General features: G+C 31.9%; 1 protein-coding gene across 6 annotated transcripts; it reads left to right on the top strand.

Moving 5' to 3' along the window:
* Positions 1–2,588: 2,588 nt before the first annotated feature.
* Positions 2,589–10,424, top strand: LOC125852807 (uncharacterized). Of its 6 annotated transcripts, none has more exons than XM_049532494.1 (5): positions 2,589–2,725; positions 8,058–8,103; positions 8,668–9,034; positions 9,659–9,900; positions 9,984–10,424. In XM_049532494.1, the coding sequence occupies exons 1-5, from the start codon at positions 2,662–2,664 to the stop codon at positions 10,228–10,230; spliced, it is 966 nt and encodes a 321-aa protein (XP_049388451.1). In that variant the 5' UTR covers positions 2,589–2,661; the 3' UTR covers positions 10,231–10,424. The 6 variants fall into 6 exon arrangements, with proteins under 6 accessions (XP_049388451.1, XP_049388450.1, XP_049388449.1 ...); XM_049532493.1 differs by lacking the exon at positions 8,058–8,103 and adding an exon at positions 7,547–7,592; XM_049532492.1 differs by lacking the exons at positions 8,058–8,103; positions 8,668–9,034; positions 9,659–9,900 and adding exons at positions 5,286–5,652; positions 5,866–6,107; positions 6,451–6,545 and having other exon boundaries at positions 2,613–2,771; positions 10,079–10,424.
* The last annotated feature ends 4,372 nt before the right edge of the window (positions 10,425–14,796 follow it).

Here is a 14,796-nt window from a genome sequence, read left to right as displayed (position 1 = left end):
TTCTGTAATTATAAACTTTTAACGGATAAATTATAATTTTACCTAAAAATATGTGATTTCTGTAATTTGCCCTTATAATTATCCGAGGTATATAGTTGAAATGACATTGCAATAATATTGAGATCCGTTGCGTTACAAGTTGTTGGGAGTAGGCATAACATAAAGTACGACAGAATTTAAATCTTAGTGACTTTCGTACATGCGGGATTTGACTTAATTAGCTCCAAAAATTATTACTATCCAAGCGAAGAAAAAAAATAAGATAGATAAATTGAAATAAACAAAGTATAATTTTTTGGAATAATATTTTTATTTAATTATTAAATATTTTAAAAATAAATAAGTAAATCACTTCTTTTTCATAAAAATAATTTCAGAAAGATATTTTTTACCTATCAAACAAACCCCTAAATATTTTTTCCTAATACATAAGATATAACATCATTTTTGAAAGACTGAATACATGAACAGTCCTTAAATTTGTCAATAATTAATTTAGAGCCTGTTTTACTTATTTTTAGAAGCATTTTTATATATGATTTTTAAAAAAAAGTGTTTTTGAAAAAAAGTAATATGCATTTGGCTAATTCATTTGAAAGTGCCTTTGTTAAGCAAATCGTGTTAGACTAATCTTTTTTAAAAAGTGATTTTTAGAGTTAAATTATGAAAAAGGGTAAGTATCAATGTACTTTTAATACTAAGATTATTTTATAGAGAGAAACTATTTCAAATATCTATTAGAAATTTTTTAATGAAAAAATGCATATTCAAATTTTCAATCAATATTATACATAAATAAATAAATTAATTAAATATTAATATAATATTAACATGATGACTTAACTATAATTCAAAATATCAAGAAAAATAAATTTAAAAATTATTCGACAAAGTAAACCACTATATACAAAAAAATCACCACAAAAATAAATAAAATCCTTCATATTTTTAATCCAACAAAAATGTCGTTGTTACATTTATTTCTGATTCTGTAAAACAAAACGTAAAATAACATATAAAATATAAAATAATTATAGTATATAAATATAAAATAAAAAATTTATTATATATAAAAATAAAAATAAAAATTCTTGTACGAAACTTAACCAAATTTATGAAATATGTTAATTAATTAATAAGGGATATATTGGTAAATATTTATATATGGGAGGAATATTTTAGTCTTCAAGAAAATAATTTTCTGCTTCTGCTTCCGTTTTTTTCAAGAAGCAGAAATTTTTAACTTCCCAACAGTTGACTGGGCTATACCTAAACCTGCCCTTTGTCTATAGATGTGGTGCCACGAGATATTCGAGTAGGGTTCGCGAAGCATCTGGCTTACCGGGAATCTCCCATTCCCGCCGTCGAGAGACTTTAATAACTATAGCATGCCAGTAACGGGGAGTTTCCCAACATCAAAAAAACTGCTTCTGCTTCCATTTAAAAGCAGTTTTGAGAATTCGCCATACACTATTTTTTTTCCTTCAAAAAAGTGCTTTTATAAAAAAAAACACTCCCAACAATAATGTCAAACATGCTCTTAAATACTCAATCTACGTTATATTCCAAATTTAGCGTTTAAATAAGTGTTCATATGAGACACTTCTAACTTAAATTTTGAAAAAAAAAATTTGTGCATGATCTTAACCGTTTAAATTAATTAATTACAAAAAATATGTCACTTTTTTTATTATACACATTGACCTCAATTACAAACCTGATTAATTTTACAACTTATTGAGAGTTAAGACTAATATATATAGTTAAAGAAGCTGATATATTTTAAGTGTTTAATTTATCAACGTAAAAAATACTTACAAAAACATTTTCCAAATTTGAATCAAACATATTTAATAAATATGAACACTTTATCATGTATTCATATGGTAAACCAATGCAATCACTTTTACATAGTGAAATTGACAACGACAACCACAAAATGTCTAAATCACAGGCCAGCAATAATTGTCCTGATCTCCAACCATCTAAGTTAATTAATGACATAAAATATGTCATATAGTTTTATTATATACACATCACCTCAATAATAACAAGCCTATTAGTTTTACAATTTATTGAGACTAATATATATATAATTAAAAAAATTGTTATGTTTTAAGATAATAAATATTAAGAATACATACAATTTTTCTTTTTAAATTTCAATAAAAAAATATTCAATATGAACACTTTATCACATATTTAGATACTCAAAGTAATCACGTAAAATTGACAATGACAACAACAACTAAATGTCTAATCACCGGCCAAAAATTATTGCCCATGATCTCAATTTATGTCACATCTTTTTATTATACATATCAATTTCAATAGTAACAAATTTGATTAATTTTACAACTTTTAAAAATTAGTTGATATATTAAATTTTAAGTGATTAATTTATTCATATAATAAATATTAAGAATATACAAAAAAAAATCAATATTAAATCGAAAAGATTTAATATAAATACTTTATTACATATTCAGATGTTCAACTGGAACGAATACTTTTATCACATAGTAGTAAAATTGAAAATGACACATGTCAGATATTTTGGTACAACTACTTGTATTTATAACAGGCCATACAACCACAGCAAGGCTAATAAAAGCACACACATAGAAAGACTGAAGAGTAAGAAAAAAAAAACAAACAAAAATGGAGAAGATAGAGCACAAGATGGTAGCTGTAAATGGCCTAAATATGCATATAGCAGAATTAGGTCAAGGCCCAACAATCCTCTTCATCCATGGCTTCCCTGAACTCTGGTACTGTTTGTTTCAATCTTGAATTTTGTAAATCCTAAATTATATTAAATTTTCTAGTAGCTTTTGGTGATTTGAAGGTCTTTCGGAAACATATCTTTAATTTTTAGGTAGAAATAAAGTCTGTGTACTGTCTACGTTCCCTAGACTCCACTTTGTAAGATTACATTGGGTATGTTGATGTTTTCTAGTAGCTTTTGTTGAATTGATGGTCTGTCAGAAATAACCTTTTTAATTTTGAGGTAGTAATAAAGTCTGTGTACGGTCTACATTCCCTAGACCACACTTTGCAGGATTACATTGGGTATATTTTTGTTTTCTTGTAGCTTTTGTTGAGTTGAGGGCCTGTCGGAAGTAACCTCTTTAATTTTGAGGTAGGAATAAAGTCTGCGTATAGTCTACACTCCGTAGACCCATAGGATTACATTGGGTATGTGTTGTTGTTTTCTAGTAGGTTTGGGGAACCTATTTTCATTGTAAATTTGGGAAATCATTTTGTAAAGAACCAAATTCTAAGCAAAAACTCATAAATGTAACTAATTACATAATAGGGAACTAAAGGATAGTAAGAACTAGAAAGAGATGAGAGGTCAGATACTCAGAAAGGGGACGAGGGAATATAGACTCTTCATAACAATTTTCATAAAACGTTCTTTCTCATATGTCGTCCTTTTAGCTAGATGTTTTTGTGGGCCTAGGTCCCAAATCAACCTTTGCAAAAGCCTTCTAGTTTTGTTGTTTCTTCTTGGTCCAATAACTAGTTGTCTGACATCCATGTAGGTATCGTTTTGTAACATTCATTAGGAACTACTTGAGATTTGTATAATACAGATTGTATGCTCATTCATAGTAAAAAAATCTTTCTGCTTTTGCCTCGAGGACTAATCTTGACTGGATCTCGTTAAATGACTGTGTTGTTTTTTCCCCTCAATTTGTTTTGATTGTATGATCGTATGCTAGTTAACCCATGGTCTTCCACAACACATTTGAAACTGCTTGAACTTTGTATGATGTCGAAATTGTAATTGGAATTATTTTGTACTATACAATTCGTCTGACTAGGCTTGCCTATATCTCGTTAATCCTTATGTTGCAATACATGAACAATCCCTGCCAATAAATTAATTTAGACACTCAAACTAGGACATATTTCTAATTTAGCATCTGAACAAGTGTTTCTATTAGGTACTTTCCACTCAAATTTTGAAAAATATTATTGTGTGATCTCAACGTTCTAAGTTAACTACATAAAATATATGTCACATCGGTCTTGTCTTACATGCCTCAATTTTACGACTAATATGTATATATAATTAAAGGAGCTGACATATTTTAAGTGATTAATTTATCTACGTAATAGACGTAAAAAATACACACAAATTCTTTCCAAAAATTTGAACCAGTAGTGTTTAATATGAACAAGTTATCATGTGTTTTTTACGTACTCTTTAACAACACTTGGTTCTATGTCAATGTACTCAACCTTTTTAAAACTTTGAAGTGTTAGTATTCTAAATGATAACAATCATAGTGAAATTGACAATGACAACCACAACATAATCATAGGCCAGATATTTGGTACAGCCACACCATAGTGAAATTGTAGTATGTTTTGGTGAACCGAACGTCTGTCGGAAACAATCTTTCTACCTTTTGAGGTAGGGGCAAGGTTTGTGTATACTCTACCCTCCCCGGACCTCACTTTGTAAAATTACACTGAGTATGTTGTTGTTTTCTAGTAGGTTTGGGAAATCATTTCTTGTAGGATTAGGAACTACTTGAGATATGTATAATAGAGATTGTTTGCTCCTTCATAGTGAAAAATTCTATCTACTCTTGCCTCGAGGACTAATCTTGACTGGACTCGTTAAATTATTGTGTTATTTTTTTCCCTCTATTTGTTTTGATTGTGTGATCGTGTGCTAGTTTACTCACGATCTTCCATGGCATTTGTGTGATGAAATTTTAATTATTCCGTACTGTACAATTCATCTCACTAAGCTTGCCCCAATCTCGTTAATCCTTATGTTGTTTTTTCTGTTCTCTCTTTGCTTTGACTGTGTGCTAGTTAATCGACGATCTTCCGCAATAGATTTGGGAAATCATTTTTTGTAGGATTATTAAGGGGAGCCTTGGAACAACGGTAAAATTGTTTCCATATGACCTATAAGTCATGGGTTCGAGATGTAGAAACAACATACTAATGCTTGCATGCATTAGGGTAGACTGGCTATATCACACCCCTCAGGTTCAACCTTTCTATGAACCATGCATAAACGCGAGATGCTTTTAGCATCGAGCATCCTTCTTTACTTCTTGTAGGATTATGAACTACTTGAGATTTGTATAACAAGATTGTAATTGGGGATTATTTGTTTTGTACATTCATTGTGAAAAACTCTTTCTGCTTTTTGTCTCGAGCTACGAGGCTTGGTTTGGTTCTATGATAGTCACCACGATCTTCCTTGTCTCTATATGCTTTGGTTCTATGATAGTTAACTCAATCTTCCGCAACAGGTACTCATGGCGCCACCAAATGGTCTACTTAGCTGAACGTGGGTACCGTGCTGTGGCGCCTGACTTAAGGGGTTATGGAGATACTACTGGTGCACCCCTTAATGACCCTTCAAAGTTTAGTATCCTTCACCTTGTGGGTGATGTTGTAGCACTGCTTGAAGCCATTGCTCCTAATGAAGAAAAGGTGTTTGTCGCTGCGCACGACTGGGGCGCGTTAATTGCTTGGCATTTATGCCTTTTTAGGCCAGATAAAGTTAAAGCCTTGGTGAATTTGAGTGTCCATTTTTCCAAAAGGAACCCAAAGATGAATGCGGTTGAGGGGCTAAAGGCTATATATGGGGAAGATCATTATATATCAAGATTTCAGGTCCCTCTGTTTTTGTCTCTGTATCAGTTTCATTTGTGTTTGATATAGGGATTTTTACATGTTTTCTGGGGTATATTCAATAACAACATATGCTATGTAGTAACATAAATCGAAGGACAAGAGTAATAGTACGACTAATAGTATGGACGGAACAAGTTAAATTTGCATTAGTAACTTCAGCAGCAAAAAGTTCACTGTGATTTTACCTTGTAGGTACCGGGCGAAATTGAAGCTGAATTTGCTCCAATTGGTGCTAAGTCTGTTCTTAAGAAAATATTGACATACCGCGATACTGCACCATTTTATTTTCCTAAAGGCAAAGGCCTTGAGGTTATCCCTGATGCTCCGGTTGCCCTTTCATCGTGGCTTTCTGAGGAAGAGTTGGATTACTATGCCAACAAGTTTGAGCAGACTGGTTTCACTGGTGCAGTTAACTATTACCGCGCTTTACCCATGTAAGTGTTCCCGACTTTTGTGATATAAAAAAATTGATTATATTGTTCGACACATTAGTTGTATGTTTATATAGTTCATATTTGTGTTGTCAAGAGATTTTTAATTTTAGTTTGAGACATGTTTTCTAGGAAGTCAAGAAAATTGTGAAGTTCATGAATACTATCGTATTCTATGTTGCTCAGACTCTCCAAAATTGTTGCACACTTGTGCCGGATCCTCCAAAACACAATCGGAAGCATTTCTAAAGTGTCTGAACAACATAGACGCTAGTAGTTGCTTTTAAACTCTCTTGATAAACTTCTTCATACATGCATCCTAACGTTCTCGTCTTATGAAATGTAGAAACTGGGAACTCACAGCACCATGGGCAGGAGCTCAAGTTAAAGTTCCGACCAAGTTTATCGTCGGGGAATTCGACTTGGTTTATCATATACCAGGTGCTAAAGAGTACATACACAATGGTGGATGTAAGAAAGATGTTCCATTGTTGGAGGAAGTTGTGGTTTTAGAAGGTGCAGCTCACTTTGTCAACCAAGAAAGGCCACATGAGATTAGCAAACACATCTATGACTTCATTCAAAAGTTCTAAACTTTCTCTAGCGTATGCACTATTTTGTGTAAGCAGTGTTCGTTACTTGTCATAATATGACTCATAAAATAGTTCGAATTTGGAACGTTGTGATACTATTTTATAATAATATTTAAGTTAATATATGTGATAATAACTAGATTCACAGTTGATGAATATTTTATTACATAAATAAAATCTCAATAAAAGCTACTGAATTTCTATGTACTCGTACGTAGTTGTCATAACTCATTGGCTTAGTATTTTTATTTACTTACCAAACATTAAATTTTTTTTTTTTTCTAGCCTACCATCCATTTATTTTTAAAACGTGAAGTATTTATTAATGCTCCATCGTATACACCAAACACACCATGTGAAGCTTCCAGAAAAAAATGGACAGTTTTTGGACTTTTGCTAATCCAGAAGATATGCATCATTTTTAATAAACTGAATACAATTTGTTAATAAATTCATTTAGACACTCCAACTATAATATATAGTTCAAATATAGCATCTAAACAAGTAAAGTGCATGATTTTAATGTTTAGTTCACCATATAAAATATGTCATATCTTTTTATTATACACAACAGTCTCAATTGTAACATGCCTCAATTTTACGACTAGTTGAGGATCATTAAAGAAGTTGACATTTTATACGTAATTAACTTATCTACGCAATAGATGCTTAAGAATACACACCGAAATTTTTTCAAAATTAGAATTGGAAGTGTTTATCATATGTTCAGGTCATTGCCAAAGAGAGAGAATCAGGAAAACACAGAGTAAACAAACAACAAAAAAATGGAGAAGATAGAGCACAAGATGGTAGCTGTAAATGGCCTAAATATGCATATAGCAGAATTAGGCCAAGGCCCAACAATCCTCTTCATCCATGGCTTCCCTGAGCTCTGGTACTATTTTCTTCAATCTTGAATCTTGTTAGATTTTCTAGTAGCTATTTGTGAGCTTAGGGCCTNATTCATTTAGACACTCCAACTATAATATATAGTTCAAATATAGCATCTAAACAAGTAAAGTGCATGATTTTAATGTTTAGTTCACCATATAAAATATGTCATATCTTTTTATTATACACAACAGTCTCAGTTGTAACATGCCTCAATTTTACGACTAGTTGAGGATCATTAAAGAAGTTGACATTTTATACGTAATTAACTTATCTACGCAATAGATGCTTAAGAATACACACCGAATTTTTTTCAAATTTTGAATCGAAAGTGTTTATCATATGTTCAGGTCATTGCCAAAGAGAGAGAATCAAGAAAACACAGAGTAAACAAACAACACAAAAATGGAGAAGATAGAGCACAAGATGGTAGCTGTAAATGGCCTAAATATGCATATAGCAGAATTAGGCCAAGGCCCAACAATCCTCTTCATCCATGGCTTCCCTGAGCTCTGGTACCATTTTCTTCAATCTTGAATCTTGTTAGATTTTCTAGTATCTATTTGTGAGCTTAGGGCTTGTCGGAAACAACCTCTCTAACTTTGATGTAGTGGTAAAGTCTACATACAGTCTACATTGTTCAGATCCCATTTCGTGGGAGTACACTAGGTATGTTGTTGTTTTCTAGTAGGTTTGGTGCACCGAGGGTCTGTCGGAAACAACCTCTCTAATTTTAGGTAAGGGTAAAGTCGGTGTACAGTCTACACTTTATGGACCCTACTTTGTGAGATTACATTGAGTATGTTGTTGTTTTCAGTTTGCTCATTCATAGTGACAAATTGTCTCTGCTTTTGCCTAGAGGACTAATGTTGGCCGAATCTCGTTAAATTATTGTGTTATTTATTTTTTCTCTATTTGTTTTGATTGTGTGCTAGTTAACCCATAATGTTCTTCCACAACATATTTGGAACTACTTGAGTTTTGTATGAGTTTTGTTTGGCTGAATCTTGTTAAATCTTTATGTTTGGTTTCTCTTTGTTTAGATTGTGTGCTAGTTAATCCACGATCTTTTGCAATAGGTACTCATGGCGCCACCAAATGGTCTACTTAGCTGAACGTGGGTACCGTGCTGTGGCGCCTGACTTAAGGGGTTATGGAGATACTACTGGTGCACCCCTTAATGACCCTTCAAAGTTCAGTATTTTTCACATTGTGGGTGATGTTGTAGCATTGCTTGAAGCCATTGCTCCTAATGAAGACAAGGTGTTTGTTGTTGCGCATGACTGGGGCGCGTTTATTGCTTGGCATTTATGCCTTTTTAGGCCAGATAAAGTTAAAGCCTTGGTGAATTTGAGTGTCCATTACCACCCAAGGAGCTCAAATATGAATCCTGTTGAGGGGCTAAAGGCTTTATATGGGGAAGATTATTATATCTGCAGATTTCAGGTTCTCTCTGTTCTTGTCTCCGAATACGTTTAATTTGTGTTTGATAGCAATTTTACATGTTTTCGGGGGGACTATTCGATAGGACTTGAATATGACTTCATTTACAAAATTAACCAGTCGTGAAATAAAGAGCAGCACGGGGCATTAAACTCTCCTTGTACACGGGATTTAGGTTGTGGTGAAGGTAGGATTTTCACCAAGGGATTTCATCATCTACCGTATATACATAAGAAATAAATTTGACCTTGTATATACAGTTTGATTTTCTGGCAAAGAAGTTCGTGGCCATTTGGGGATGGGCATGACCACATCGAGTCTATTGTAGACAAGTCTTACTTTGCAAACATGCTTCAATACTCGTGGCCTTGTTGATGTGACAATACTCCCCTCCTCCTTCATGAAGGAAGTTTTCTAAAATTTGATATAAAAAGGACAGCTCGATGCACAAAATATCCCCCGTTAATAGAGTTCCTGGAAGAGCACACCCCAAGTTGTCTCCATGTGACCTATAGGTCCCGGGTTCGAGCTATGAAAATAGTCATTCTATATGTACAAAGTGTTTCCCTGTAGTACTGGATATGGTAAGATGAGCTTATACTAAACACCTATTATCTTAACCTGCAGGCACAAGGAGATATTGAAGCTGAATTTGCTCCAATTGGTGCTAAGTCTGTTCTTAAGAAAATGTTGACATACCGCGATCCTGCACCATTTTATTTTCCTAAAGGCAAAGGCCTTGAAGCTATCGCTGATGCTCCGATTGCCCTTTCAACGTGGCTCTCTGAGGAAGAGTTGGATTACTATGCCAACAAGTTTGAGCAGACTGGTTTCACTGGTGCACTTAACTATTACCGAGCTTTATCCATGTAAGCGTTCCTCTCCTTCTGTCATACCGTAAATTTGATTGCATTTATTCGACATGTTAGTTGTATGCTCATATGAAATGCAGAAGTTCAGAACTCACTGCACCATGGACAGGGGCTGAAGTTAAAGTTCCAACAAAGTTTATTGTCGGTGAATTCGACTTGGTCTACCATATGCGAGGTGCTAAAGAGTACATACACAATGGTGGATTTAAGAAATATGTTCCATTGTTGGAGGAAGTTGTAGTTTTGGAAGGTGCAGCTCACTTTGTCAATCAAGAAAGGCCACATGAGATTAGTAAGCACATTTATGACTTCATTCAAAAGTTCTAAACTTCTTCTTTTCCTTTGAATTTTCAGAAAATAATGTTAGCTTCGGATTATCTAATCCCATAATTTGGCTTGTAAGTTCCCCGTTTGTGGAACTACATTGGATATGTTGTTATTGTTGTTAATCGACTTGTAAGTTAGTTTAAATTTGGAACGTTTTGATGTTAAGGAATATAACGCCATAAGTTCGTGTGTAATTTGCTAATGCAGAGTGCAATGAAACGTTTAACATAGCAACATCAAATGCTTTTAACTTTACATAAACATCTCATGTTCTGTTATTTAAATTTTATTGTATCGTATCGTTTGAATTCATTATCAGGTAACGATGAAAAGATTCATTTTATATAACGACCAATTTGGTGTGATCACGTTGTTACCTTAGTATTTTCTTCTTATTTTATCTTTACTTATTATTTAATAATTATTTTTCATCTTTTACCCTATCTTTTCATAGTAGCTATACCCCGTAACCTACTATTTTTGTAGGTTTATCATTCAAATTATGAACATGTGACATTATGTAACGACGGAGAACTATACAATCTATCCAAAAATTGTATTCATTAAAACAATACAATACAATGTGATACATTACAATGCGATACATTATGAAATAATACATAACAACCATCCAAACAAAGTGTTAGTAGGGAACATTGATAGAAATTAAATTTACGATTTACTCATAATTTTAGCTCAACGATAAAAGCATAGCAACAAACAAAAGCATGATATTTAAGTAGAAAAGGATAATAATATATACACCCTATATACACTATATGTTTCAAACCTTGCTTTAGTTGATCCATAAAAATTTCTTGACCATAAAAAAAAAGAAGCTAAAATGAAGAAATAAGTGTCACAATAATTATTTATCACCTAATTTTTCCCTTGAGCAGTAAAACGAGGAAAATAAGACTACAAAAAAAAGTAATAACGGAGAAAAATCTAACTACAAGTGAGATCATATTTGGGGGAAAAACGACAAAATAAGAGTAAACATGTAAGAATATGATACATCTAACTACAAGTGAGACTAGATTCACGATTTAAATTTTATGAGTTTGACTTTGACTAACTTTGACCGCCTCAATTCATTTAATTTACTTTATTCAAAAATATTATTTGAGATTTTAATAAAATCTGATTCAAAACTATTAAATTTGGATAAAATCATATTACTAATCACTCTATTTCCTTTCTTGCACATTGATGTGTGTGTATAAATACTCCCCTCCTTTAGGCATAGAGATATTCAAAAATCATGAGCAAGAAAGGACAAAGTGTACTTGAAGGGGACGAGGGTTCAAAAAGAAGTACGACTTTCATTGTCCCGAACATGACAATTGAAAAGAAACCTATTTGTGGATTTCTCGAATTTTGTTCATTCTGCATGAAAAAACTCTCACCTGAACAAAACATCTACATGTATATGTGAGTATTCTTCTGTTATATTATTTTTTTTCCACTCTTTTTCTTCACCATTTGCTTATTTAATAGTGTAATTTTTGTTATGATAGAATTTAAATCGAAGGTTAAATATACTTGATCAAAATTTATTCATAATTGAGGACTAAAAAAGTTACTAATGATATATATATATATTTCTTAAATGGATAGGGGTGATCAACCATTTTGTAGCGTGGAATGCAGAAGCAAGCAAATATCTTTGGATGAAGAAGAAGCTACAAACACAAAGAAAAAATTGGCTGATCAAAAAGCTTCTTCATCTTCGAAGAATTCGAAATCATGCTTTAGTCCAATGTTCTTTTAGCTATAATCTAGTATTATTTTTGCAACATTTTGTTTCGATTATTTTGTCTTGTTCCTTTTTTTTATATTAGTATTGTAAGGGGATTCATAATTTGAGATTTCTGAGTTTTGATTTAGAATCCTATTATATCATGTTTAATTTACTTAGTTTTGAAGTCTATATTCAGACTTTTTTGATATATAAAGTATCTTTTTTCCATGGAGTAGAATCATATTTTAAATGTTTTATAACAAAAAGGTACAATTTGATAATAATAATAATAGGAGTAATTATTATTTTCTAGCCTCCAAAGGCAAGTCATCCTCAATCTCTTAAGCGTTAACCATTCTTCTAATAATTGCTAGTAGAATATTTCTAAACTTAATTCTCGGGCAACAGCGTCAAATTTTGATACGTCCAAACTTACACCTCAATTAAGAAGTATATACGGTCGAAGTCAATTGCGGAACTCAACAAGAGTTGAGGTCGATCCCATAGAGAATTACAACAAAAACAAATCTACTAGTTCTTATGTTAAGTTACGGTTGATATTCCCGAAAATTAAATTGCATAAAGTAAATATTGCATTTGTTTTAACATCCAAGTAACCAAATGTATTTGGAGTTAAATAGTAAGAGTAACATACGACAATTCCTAGGTTTGATTATCAATTAGAATAGACTAGAATTGTGTTCCTCATGACCTTTAGACTACAACTCAGATTTCTCACAAATAACAATCTTTTGATACAATGCATACATTCATAGCAAGTTGTGTGCACTAAAACGCTTTTCAACCCTATTAGATGAATGTCACCCCTCTCCTCTCGGTCTTAGAGTGTTTCAATTTTAATCCTGCATGTTTGTTTAGAGAACTATCCTCTCTCTATCTCAAGTCGTCAAAACAAATGATTAAATCCGTCTTTAGAATTTTCTAATCATGTACTTTTCTGTCGAACAAGTAATGAACAGGCATGTCTTAACGTGTGCACTTATTTGAAAACATTCAATATGAAAATAGAAATGAAGCATGCTAATATTAATTAACAGTCATTTGTGGTTGATTTTAGCGTTATGTCCTAGTCATGGTTCTCACAACCCTAGTTGTGGTGCTTAGCTGCACATGTTCTCAACAAAACATTAATGGTTAAACATTGTTGAAAATTTAGAAAAATAGACTTACAATAATGAAAACCAACACTTCTTGATTTAAGAACACGAAATCATTTGGAACTCGAATTTCATTTTTTAAAATTAAAATGAGCAGTTAAAAATAAAACTAATGAATAATTATTATATATAAAAGATAATATAAAGTGGACACCGTTCCCACATATTTAGGTGCTCTTACTTGTAGAGTGATTTGTATATTAGGTGTCGATAAAAAGGCTATGAAGTTGGTTAGATTATAAATGCAGGTGATTTACACCTTGTTGGATGGTTGTTACCTATTGTATTGTACTTAATTGTAGTGTTAGTTTAAATACAATGTTTGTTATTTCAATTTTATTGTATTGTATCGTTTGAATTCATTGCCAGATAACGACGAAAAGACTCATTATCTCATGTAACGACCGATTTGGTGTGATGTTAATATTTTCTTCTTATTTTTATTTTTACTTATTATTTAATAATTATATACCATCTTTTACCCTACCTTTTCATAGTAGCTCTACCCCGTAACCTACTATTTTTTATAGGTTTATTATTCAAATTATGAATGTGTGCCATTATGTAACGACGGCGAACTATACAATCTATCCAAACGTTGTATTCATTAAAACAATACAATACGATACAATACAATACATAACAACGATCCAAACAAAGCGTTAGTAGGGAACATTGATAGAAATTAAATTTGCGATTTACTCATAATTTTAGCTCAACGATAAAAGCATAGCAACAAACGAAAATATGATATTTAAGTAGAAAAGGATAATAAAATATACACCCTATATACACTATATGTTTCAAACATGCTTTAGTTGATCCATAAAAATTTCTCGACCATAAGAAAAAATTAAAATAAAGAAATAAGTGTCACAATAATTATTTATCACCTAACTTTTCCCCTGAGCAGTAAAATGAAGAAAATAAGACTACAAAAAAAAGAGTAAAAAGATAACAGAGGAAAATCTAACTACAAGTGAGATCATATTTGGGGAAAAAACGACAAAATAAGAGTAAACGGATAAGAATAATGATAAATCAATCTACAAGTGAGACCAGATTCGCGATTTAAATTTTATAAATTTAACTTTGATTGACTTTGACCGCCTCAATTCATTTAATTTACTTTATTCAAAAATATTATCAGTGGTTTTAATAAAATCTGATTCAAAACTATTAAATTGGGATAAAATCATACTACTAATAACTTTGTTTCCTTTCTTGCATACTAAACTACATTTGATGTGTGTGTATAAATACTCCCCTCCTTTAGGCATAGAGATATTCAAAAATCATGAGCAAGAAAGGACTAAGTGTAGTACTTGAAGGCGATGAGGGTTCAAAAAGAAGTACGACTTCCATTGTCCCGAACATGACAACTGAAAAGAAACCTATTTGTGGGTTTCTCGAATTTTGTTCATTCTGCAAGAAAAAACTCTCACCTAAACAAAACATCTACATGTATATGTGAGTATTCTTCTGTTATTATTTTTTTCCACTCTTTTTCTTCACCATTTGCTTATTTAATAGTGTAATTTTTGTTATGATAGAATTTAAATCGAAGGTTAAATATACTTGATCAAAATTTATTCATAATTGAGGACTAAAAATGCTATTAATGATATTTATATATATTTCTTA

Source organism: Solanum stenotomum, unplaced genomic scaffold, assembly GCF_019186545.1.
Source record: "Solanum stenotomum isolate F172 unplaced genomic scaffold, ASM1918654v1 scaffold5875, whole genome shotgun sequence".
In the NCBI taxonomy this organism is placed as follows: Eukaryota; Viridiplantae; Streptophyta; class Magnoliopsida; order Solanales; family Solanaceae; genus Solanum; species Solanum stenotomum.
This window is presented reverse-complemented; position numbering and strand designations above follow the sequence as displayed.

What these genes read in the sequence shown, in the direction of transcription:
- LOC125852807 (XM_049532494.1), top strand. Translation starts at nt 2,662, where the DNA reads ATGGAGAAGATAGAGCACAAGATGGTAGCTGTAAATGGCCTAAATATG. An exon ending in CATGGCTTCCCTGAGCTCTG is followed by an intron (nt 8,104 to 8,667) that starts GTACCATTTTCT and finishes CTTTTGCAATAG; the next exon opens with GTACTCATGGCGCCACCAAA. An exon ending in ATTATATCTGCAGATTTCAG is followed by an intron (nt 9,035 to 9,658) that starts GTTCTCTCTGTT and finishes CTTAACCTGCAG; the next exon opens with GCACAAGGAGATATTGAAGC.